At 49.1% G+C, this 9,947-nt stretch overlaps 1 protein-coding gene across 4 annotated transcripts in view; it reads right to left on the bottom strand.

Moving 5' to 3' along the window:
• Positions 1-709: 709 nt before the first annotated feature.
• STAT3 (signal transducer and activator of transcription 3) overlaps positions 710-9,947 on the bottom strand; it is a 49,828-nt gene continuing 40,590 nt past the window's right edge. The window contains exons 16-24 of one of the 4 annotated variants that reach the window (XM_080679721.1): positions 9,487-9,585; positions 9,246-9,381; positions 8,306-8,358; positions 7,973-8,067; positions 7,715-7,854; positions 7,018-7,230; positions 3,773-3,815; positions 3,375-3,487; positions 710-2,767 (exon numbers count right to left, since the gene is read on the bottom strand). In XM_080679721.1, the coding sequence (XP_080535847.1) occupies positions 2,712-2,767; positions 3,375-3,487; positions 3,773-3,815; positions 7,018-7,230; positions 7,715-7,854; positions 7,973-8,067; positions 8,306-8,358; positions 9,246-9,381; positions 9,487-9,585 (948 nt within the window). In that variant the 3' untranslated portion in view covers positions 710-2,711. The remainder of the gene's footprint in view (positions 2,768-3,374; positions 3,488-3,772; positions 3,816-7,017; positions 7,231-7,714; positions 7,855-7,972; positions 8,068-8,305; positions 8,359-9,245; positions 9,382-9,486; positions 9,586-9,947) is intronic. The other 3 variants (XM_080679723.1, XM_080679722.1, XM_080679724.1) reach the window with 3 other exon arrangements.

The following is a 9,947-nucleotide window of genomic DNA, read 5'->3' as shown; positions in this document are numbered from 1 at the left end:
GCTGGCAGCCGCCCCAGGAGGTGCAGGGGCCCAGAGCAGGGTGCTGAGGGTGGGTGGGGAGGGAAGCAGCCGCCAGCCCCGCCTGAACAAACTAATCTCGCTTCCATCTCTGCAGGGGAAGGTGGCTCATATCTCACACTCCTGCTCAGATCTGCTCCGTGGGACTCGGCACAAGGGGAGGGGGTGGGAGAGCAGAGTGGGTGCCCATGTCTGTGAATTATCACCACTGACTGCCGGCTGGGCCAGAGCAGCAGCCGGTTAGGAGTTTAGTTCATCCCCACTGAGTGACTGAAGAGAAAGTGATAATGGAACAACTGTGGAAGGGGAGGCCTTGGGGGTGGGGTGGGAGATCTCCATCCCAACCCCCCTTAGGTAGCTTATCAGACCCCAGACAGGAGGCCCAGCTTGCAAAGGCCCCTGGAGGGAGGGGGGAGGAGGGAGAGAGAAGGGAGGCCTCCATTCTGACACCTTTGTGTGAAGGAGTATGACCCCTGGCTCTTCCACTGACCCTTACCTGGAGGCTGGTGACTAACATAAGTTGGGGAGGGTTGCTCAGTTGCCCCAAAAGTGGGCCTGAGTCAACTCAGGAATGAGAGGCAAAGGTGATCGAGAGCAGGGCCGCCACCTCCTCTCCAGACGCAGGCCTGACCTGCAGGTCAGGCCTCCGCAGAACCTCCACCAGCCAGAGACAGAGCTGCCACTCTACCAGACAGGTCCTATATATTTTTATTTTCAGAAGTTAAAGTAGATACAGCAATATACAAAAACACACACACAATAATATAAATTTTTACACTATGAAGTATACATTGGAATTTGGTGCAGTGGCCAGGACAACAGCTTAAAACCACTGTGTAAGTAGGTTAAGCGATCAATGGGACCCCTCGGCTGGGCTGGGTGGGGTCGGGGGTCAGGTGGGGGCAGACAGAGGAGAGAGAGCGGGCAGGTCCTGGAGGACTTGGTGCTTTAAGGGATCGGCTGACCAAGTCTCAGCTTCTCTCAGAACTTTGCCACAACCAGAGTTAAACCCAGATACAAAAGCTACTCAAAGCCCTGAACTGTACAACATCTGCTCCTGAGAAGCCGGATCCTGCTCCAGGTCCCTCGGTTCTAGATCTCTCATGTTATGAGTCAAGCTTATTATGAACAAGAGAGTTGCTGGAGAAGGGAGAGCTCTGTGCAACCTGTCAACCGTTTCTAGGCGGGAAGACAGGGACGGCCAAGGGCAACCCCTGTGTGTCTTGGAGAGAAAGTCCTCGTCCCCTTCATTCAGAAATGGGCTAATTGGGGTATACCAAACAGCATTCCATAGAAACGCTCATCAACTGGCTCAGGTGGTTTGGGACCACCCACTAAAACCATGCCTCTGGGCCAGAGGGGGCCCCAACAGCAAAGACCACCTCTCCCGCTCCTGAGTGTCCCCAAGTACACAGTAAATTCGACCTGTTCTGTCTCAGCTGTGGGGCCTCAGCGGGGAGAGAGTCACCAGTGTTGGGGGGAAGCTGGGAGCCCGCTGCCTCACACAGGGACAGACTGAGTTTATCAGCAAGCCTTTGCCCCTGGGTTAACCAAGTGAAGAAGTAATTACAGGTGCTGTGGGCAATCACCAAGAAACTGGGGTGAGAACCACATTCCCTGAGCTCTACCAGACCCTTGGTTGGGGCCCCACTGTCTGAATCATGTTCAACCTGTAACTCTATCCCTCTTACTCCAGGAGGTCCTGAGACCAGATTCCTAAAGCAAATAGGACAAGGGACCTTTGGACACTGCAAGGGGCCATGCCATAAGAGAGGTGGGGGTTGGGGGGAGGAAAGAGAGTCACCCCATTCCTTATAAGGCACCCACAGAACCACCGGGCTCTGAATAGGAGCGCATGTCCAAGAGGGAAGGGAGGAAAGGTTATAAGTACCCCTCTGCCAGCCTTACCTACTAATAGACCAACACATAAAAGGAAAATAAAAACTCTTGTTTATTTAAAAAAGACTAGAATGTTTAGGTTCTCCTTCAACCTCCTATTTCAAAGCCAAAGGCCACACCACAGCTCCAGAGGTCCTTTACGGGCTGGACCTGAGGCCCATTTCAGGGTTTGTATAAAGTGTCAGCCTGAAGAAAGCTGAATGCCTGAAGCACCAAGGAGGCTATTAACTGAGTTTTCGTAAATACAGAAAAAAGGCTATGCTGATACCGTGTTTTTGCCTTTTAATTATTATTATTATTTTAAATTTAAAAAGAAACCTAGGGGCTTTGAAAGTCCTATCTTTTATTTGGATGTTAGCAAGGTTAAAAGTGCAGTGCCAGGGGTATGCAGCTGGAGGCAGCCTGCAGCGTTAGCTTACAGAAACAGGCAGAGGGATGCCGCTGGCACCAGGAGGCACTTGTCAAACAACAACAACAAGCTGCTGAGAAAGGAGGGCAGGGGGCCAAAAACACGTTTCCTTTCCTCCCTCTTGCTACCCCTTTCACATCCCCTGATCACAGTCTCAGAGAGCGCTTTCTTATTTGCATTAGGTAAAAGCATATCACCCACATTCATTCATTTCTCTATTTGAAAACAGTGCCCAGATTGCTCAAAGATAGCAGAAGTAGGAGATTAAAACAAATCTGGAACCACAGAGTGAGGAGTTCAGGTGCTCTGGGGCTTGGCTGTCTAAGGGGTGGAACACAGAGAGGTGCCTCCGTCATCTCTCGCTGCAGCTTCGGTCCTTGGCGCCTCACATGGGGGAGGTAGCGCACTCTGAGGTCAGCTCCATGTCGAATGTGAGGGACTCTGGACAGACAGGGAGAGCTGGTCAGTTGCCTGAGCCCTGCAGCTGGCGAGGCACCCACCCCTAGCCCTTCGGGGGGACAAAGGCTCAGGCCACCTCTGCCACCCAGTCTCCCGCCCCTTGTGGCCAAGACAGGGTTGGATAACCCAGATTCACTCTCCTCCCTCCAGAATCTTGCCCTGGAAGGGTGCAGTCCCTTCCTACCTTAACTCATTCCCAACTCTATGTGTTTAAAGAAGACCTAGGGCTACCCTGTTGAATGCGGCGCCTGGAGTCACAGTGGCTAGCCCAAAGCGAGAGGGGCCGTGGCTGCAAAACGCCCAGCAGATTTCAAAGACAGTGCAAAAACCTCACTCGTTTTTTTCTTACGCATTGAAATGACAGTATATTGGATTTATTGGGCTACATAGGAAATATTAAAATTAACCTCACCTGTTTCCTTTCACTGTTTTTAATGTGGCTACTGGAAGATTTACACTTACACGTGGCGCGGTGCATTTCTGCCGGAGAGCGCCGCTCTCGAGCCCCTTCTACAATCCCCGTGACCAGCTCTTGGCTCCGTACACGGGCCATCACACAAGGGGGACCAACTGCCCTCCAAATACTCACCAAACTGCCCTCCTGCTGAGGGTTCAGCACCTTCACCATTATTTCCAAACTGCATCAATGAATCTAAAGTGCGGGGGGACATCGGCAGGTCAATGGTATTGCTGCAGGTCGTTCTGTAGGAAATGGGGAGCAGTGGGAGGGGAAAGGGCCGGGTTGACAAGACACAATGGATAAAAAAAAAAAAAAAAGAACAAAACACACACACACAAGCCATCAAACTCTGGTCTCCAACAGAAAAATAAAAGCTCAAGCTTTTTAAACGCACAAGATCACCGTGAGTACTAAACACAGCCCAGGGCCTTCCAACCCTCGCAGAGTAACTCTCACCCAGTGTCCCATTTCCAGGGTAACTGAGGACATTAGAAATGGAGGCAAAATTGGGAAAGGAGGCCACTTACGGTGTCACACAGATAAACTTGGTCTTCAGGTAGGGGGCAGCACCTGGGAAGAGGAAAATGGGCCTTACTAAGTGTGCCCCCACTCAGTGCAGGGCAGGAGGAAGTGGCTGCCTCAGCTGGGCTGACTTGAAATTCACTCCATCCTTGAGCAGAGACTGTTTTGAACCAACAACTCCCTTCAGGGCTGCCCTCCCTCTCTGTACACAATCTGATGTTCTAGGCACTTGCAGCTTGGAAGTTCCATGAAGTTTTCTTTAACTACAGAGACTTTTCAGCACACCCTGTCCCACCTGAGCCCAGATAAATGCCAGCCTTGTGATCATGCTTTCCCTGGATTGTGTAAACGTGTAACTGCCTGGATGTGGTCTGAAGATAGTATGCTGGTCGGACGTGTCACTCAGATGACTTCTCTACATGCAGAAGCAGAGTGTATGCAGTGTGTGCGTCCTGTTCAGTCACCACCGTCCCTGAATCTCTAAGAGAACGTGAAGCCTCTAATGCTTGTGGTTCCAAAGCTGAGGGTCACACCTTCCATTCCTATTGGCACTCATCTGCCTCTATTACACTTTTAGGTGAGGGTATCAGTAACTTTCCAGTTGGATAACTACATCACAAAAAAAAAAAAGCAGCCTCTCTATAAAAGGAAGGTGTTTGTGGTGCAATACAATGAACTCTGGACTGGAAAACAGGAGGCCGGGTGTATTCAATAACAAAAAACCTGGGGCAAGGCCCTTAATTGCTTATGTGTAAAACTAGAGGCCCATTGCACGATATTCATGCAAGAATAGGTCTTCCTTCCCCTGGCTTTGCTCACGACCGCCTGGGAGCCTGCAAGTCCTCGCTCCCGGACAGAGCACCGCTCCTGCAGCTCCCTCCGCTGCCCCCCCTCCCCCTCATAGCAGGTGTCCCGCCCCTCCCGGCTGCTCTGCGACTGTATATGCAAATTAACCCACCATCTTTGTAGGGTTAATTTGCATACTCACTCCTGATTGGCTGTGGGCATAGCAGAGATACAGTCAATTTACATGTTTGTCTATTATTAGGTAAGATAAATGAGGGAGGTGCCTATCTCTGCCATTTCTAATTCTTTTTCTAGAGTTAGACATGTGAGAATTGGAAAAAATGCATTTTAGGTACTAAATACTTACAACCAAGAGGTCAAGGAACCTTGGAGACACTGGTATGACATTTGGGGGGATCAGGTGAACAGATCACATAGGAGGCATGGAGTACAGTGGGGCAGGTTGAGAGAAGCATTTATAAAGCTAGGGGCTTATATAGAAACTGAGCAATCAGAAAGTATGATGACAATCTGACAGAAGGCACTGCCAAGGGGTCCTTAGATCCCTGCCACCTAAGTTATTTTTTGGCCAAGAAATAGATTTATACAGTGCAGAATCCAAAGAAGCTACTGAGGCAGGGTTCTAGAGTCTTAGAAATCATATTTGGTCCAGATGTGAGGGGAGCTGACACCCCAGATAGAAAAGGATTTTAATTCGCCAATGATCTGGGTAGTTGAGCAAAATAGCTTCATCCTGAAATGGAACAGCAGAAGTGCAGGAGAGCTAAGACTAAAAGCCAATTTGTGGCTCCATACGAGGTTGTAAATGTACTTTATCCAATTTGTAAGGTAAGGGATTTGTCATTTCTAAGAGGGGCCTCTCTCCCAAAGCCATAAAGAAATACTGTGTGGGCTTACAGAGAAGTAAGGAGGAGGGACGAGTCCCTGGAACGCCCAGGTCCCTGGGAGATAATAACACCTTCGTGACTGGAGTAGAAAGGAAATGGCCACAGACTCATCTCCCTGGGGACGCCCATTTTAATACAAGGGCTGCACACACCTCCTGTCCACCCCTACCTGCCCCCTGGACCCCATCTCCAGGCTCAAACCACACCAAGCCCCTCCCTGGCACACTGCTTACACTTGCCTCACCAGGACGCAGGCAAAACACTCAAGTAATTAGTTCCTTTTTTGTGATTGGCATCTTGCCCCTGAGGCAACACCAATGTCTCCAAGCAGGACAGGACCTTGCCTCCCTGGCACGCAGGAGGGGTGGGTGGTTATGGAGGGCACAGCCTCAGAGTGGGAACTTGGGTCCTGAAAGTATAATTAGTCGAAATACCAGCATATGGGCCTAATTGTCCTCTGCAGGAGGAACAAAGAGCAGTGTGACAGGGCCTGATAAAGAGATCTCCCAACTGAAGCACAACGTGGAAAGAGAGATAAGTAGCAGACAGGAAGTGAGAGTTAAACTCTTCTAGAATATGAACAAAACTCAAAACCAGAACAAGGGGAAAAGGAAAGTCAATTGTCAAGTAGCTTAAATTTCAGCCCCAAGAAATTCTTCAGAGGGAATTCCTATGAAAAAGTGGGAGGGAAGCTGGTGGGTTTGTTTTTGAGCTATTTGTACAAAAACCATCTTTGCAAAATCAACTGGGGCAGGGCAGCTAACCTCAAAGGATCACTTTAAGCCACTGCTGGTTTCCATGATTAAGAAAAGTGAAATAAAAACAACCATGGCAAATCATAGCTTCCTCATCAGACCGAGAACCTAGAGAGCTGGAAGCAGCAAACATTGATGGGAACAGACTGGAAGGGCTCTACCCCTCCATGCTGATGGCAGCACTAGAGATTACAGGTTTCATGAAAAATAAGTTGCATGTAACTTATATGAACACATTAAAAAACATCTTCTTTCCAATAGCTACACATTCTAAACACCAACTCCACACCCCTCCCACCAGTTACCATCTTGCCTTTCAATCACCACTCTCCCCGACTCTGCTTTCAACCCATGTTCCGATGCTGCTAACACTCATTTCCTGCAGAAAGCCTTTCTTCATCCCACTCGACACTGCTTTCATTGTTCAGTGACGGGGAAAAGGAAACACGCTAGACTGAAGTCTGGGTCACAAACCTTCTAGCATCTACTATGTGAGAAGCACTCAGCTTGCTGGGCATCCTGTTACTAAAGAATTCTGTCCTTGCTTTCTCTTTGCAGCATTTTGGGAATGAATGTGTGGGGGTGGGTGGGGGTGCTCCCTGGGGGCAGACACTAGTGACCCTGAGTCCTCTCCTCTTGCTAACCCATTGGCCACCCCAATAGCATTCACTACAAAGTCCTTTCCCATATAGAGAAATAAAGATCACTGGTTCCTTAGGCACCCCCCTGCCTGTTCTCCAAGGGTCCTACAAGTCCCCACTTTTCCCCAGAATTAAATGTCTGACATGGAAAATCAACAACTACCTGGGTCAGCCTCAGGATGCTCCTGGCTCTCTGGCCGACAATACTTTCCAAACGCCTCCTCCTTAGGAATGTCGGGGTAGAGATAGACCAGCGGAGACACCAGGATATTGGTAGCATCCATGATCTTATAGCCCATGATGATTTCCGCGAATGACATGTTGTTCAGCTGCTGCTTAGTATATGGTTCCACCGACTGGATCTGGGTCTTACCTGTCATAGGATGTGGGAAAGGAAGATAATGGAACCTATGGCTAGGTAACCTCAGGGAAAACGACCTCGCTTATTTTTCCTTGAGAGGGAAAGACAGGCCAACCTAGCACTCGGGACCCTGAATCCTGCCCAGTCTCCGGGCACAGAGGATATTTTCAACAGGCTTCTGGAGAGGATACCCAGCTGGGCCACAGCTAATACATTTGAATAACTACTTGCATAAGGGTAGGGAAGAAAGGAGATAAAGAATAAAACTTAAATTGCAAATTTCTAGGCAATTATTAACCCCTGGAGCAAGCAAAACAAAATTGGCAAACTAATCCTTCAGCTGCAAGAATTTAGAGAAAAGAAGTCAACCAAGTGTGTTTTGAAAGTCTCAGGCAGGGGTGCAAGGCCATCTCTTCCCACTTGGGGGCAGTGGGTGCTTGAAGCTAGCGGCAGCCATGGCGGCAGCAATGGAGTGGGAGGGAGCAGCCAAGCTTACCACTGATGTCCTTCTCCACCCAAGTGAAGGTGACACCTCCTTCTTTGCTGCTTTCACTGAATCTCAGCAGGAAGGTACCTGGGGGCTTGGTGCTCAAGATGGCCCTCTCTCTTTCCTTGCTGATAAAGCCCATTATGTACCTGGAGCCAAGGAGGAACAACAAGGTTAGGGTGGAAGGGGCCCAGCCACTGGCCTGCTGAGACAGCAGGTGACTTGTTACACCTGTGTGCTCTGCCAGACACAAGAATGTTAACCTACCCTTCATTCCAAAGGGCCAGAATGTACTTTTTCACAAGGTCAATGATATTGTCCAGCCAGACCCAGAAGGAGAAGCCCTTGCCAGCCATGTTTTCCTGGAGAAAAGAATAATGGGAAGGCCAAGTCTACCACCATCACAGCTTTTTCCTCCCTAGGGGTTCAACACCACCAACATCCTCAGGCCTATCTACCCTCAGGCAGGTCCTACTGGCTGCTGGACTAAGAGTCCAGGGCCTTCAGGCCCAATGCCCTCCATAGCGACCTCACAGGTGAGCATCACCTCCCACAACTATTCCCAAGACGTGATGGCAAGGAGTTAACAAGATTGCTTACTTTGCAAAATTTAGCCCATGTGATCTGACACCCTGAATAGTTCACACCAGGTCCTAAAGGAAAAAAGAGTAAAGTAATATAATTTCCAGCTTTAAATGAAGATCTTCTTTCTTTCTTTCTTTTTAAAATTTTTATCTATTGATTTTAGAGAGAGAGAAAGAGAAGAGAGAGAGAGACATCCACTCGTCCCACCCATTCATGCATTCATTGGTTGACTCCTGTACACACCTTGACCAGGGATTGAACCCGCAACCCCAGTGTATTGGGACAATGCTCCAACCAACCAAGTCACCCAGCCAGGACAAGATCTAATTCTTAAAACAGAACACACACTCATATACACTTGTCCTACAATGGGCCATGAAACCACTGATTTTCAGGTATTTGAAGGTTGCCACCATGTGCAGACATGCATGTGGTTATGCAAGCAAGCACACACCCAACCCCATCATTTGACCCCCTCCTCCCCGAGTTGTTGTTTAGTCCAGCAGAGGTGGTAGGTGATGTACCAAGTCCCCCCTGCTCTTCCCTAGCTAGTGGTGGCCCAGGGACACACGGATGAGCTGACACTCGAGGTTACAGGGCCACATTTAGTGGCAGCACAGACCAAGATACTTATAGCCCAGGTAGCACACAAAATTTCTACTAAAAATTTTCTGTCTACGGTTTATTGAAGAAATGGACAGGGATATGAAGCCTATAGCTCCACCTTTTAACATGCACTGGGAGGTGAGGGAGATGCCACCACAAGAAAAGAAATCTGCCTCCCGCCTCATAAGAAAGATCACCAGGAGGCCAATTTCCTCTGCACCTAACTTCCCCACCAGCAGGAGCACAGGTTTCTGGCCCTGGCACAGAGCCCTGCTCAGTAAACTTTCCTAAGGGAAGGCCAGGTTCCTTTTCTGAGGAGCGCAGGAGGAAGAAGAGGTAAAATGCTGACCTAGGAGTTTCTCTGCCAGCGTAGTCAACTGCTCGATGCTCAACCCTCGCTTCGTGGTGGAAGAGAACTGCCAGCTTAGCACCTCTGCCACCTGATCCCAGGTTCCAATTGGGGGCTTCGTGAAAAAGTTCACGTTCTATTGAAAAGAACACATTTGCTCACTTAGATGAGGACAGTGCTTGAGGACCTGCATGAGGTGCCACCACCACTTATGGGCAATGAGGAGTCAGAAGGCACTAACCTTGGGGTTGTTGGTCAGCATGTTATACCACAGAATGGACGCCCAGGCATTTGGCATCTGACAGATGTTGGAAATCACCACCACTGGCAGGGAGTGGGTCTGTGGAGTAAGTGGGAGATGAGTTGGTTGGGTGTGGAGGGAAGGAAGGTAGAAGGCCCTCATGGCTTCAAAAATCTCTTCACCAGTATCTCCCAAGGTTCAGAATAAAAGGCCATGCCATAAACCGCACCCATAAACTGCACCAGGGTAGGAAGAATGACGAACACAGGCCACAGGACTCAGCTTGTTGTCTGAACAAAACTAAGAACTTGTAAAACCTGACTTGCTCAAAGTTGAACTCACAGTCCACAGATTCTTCAAGAATAGAAGCTGTATCTGCCCATTAAACAGAGAGTCCCGGAAATCAAAGACTAGGATTCCTGCCTTTGCAGGTGTGTCTTTAATTTAAAGATCAAGAAAGT

The sequence above is a fragment of the Plecotus auritus genome, assembly GCF_963455305.1.
Source record: "Plecotus auritus genome assembly, chromosome: 7".
Classification (NCBI taxonomy): domain Eukaryota; kingdom Metazoa; phylum Chordata; class Mammalia; order Chiroptera; family Vespertilionidae; genus Plecotus; species Plecotus auritus.
Note: the sequence above shows the minus strand (reverse complement) of the source record. Positions and strands in the feature narration are given on the sequence as shown.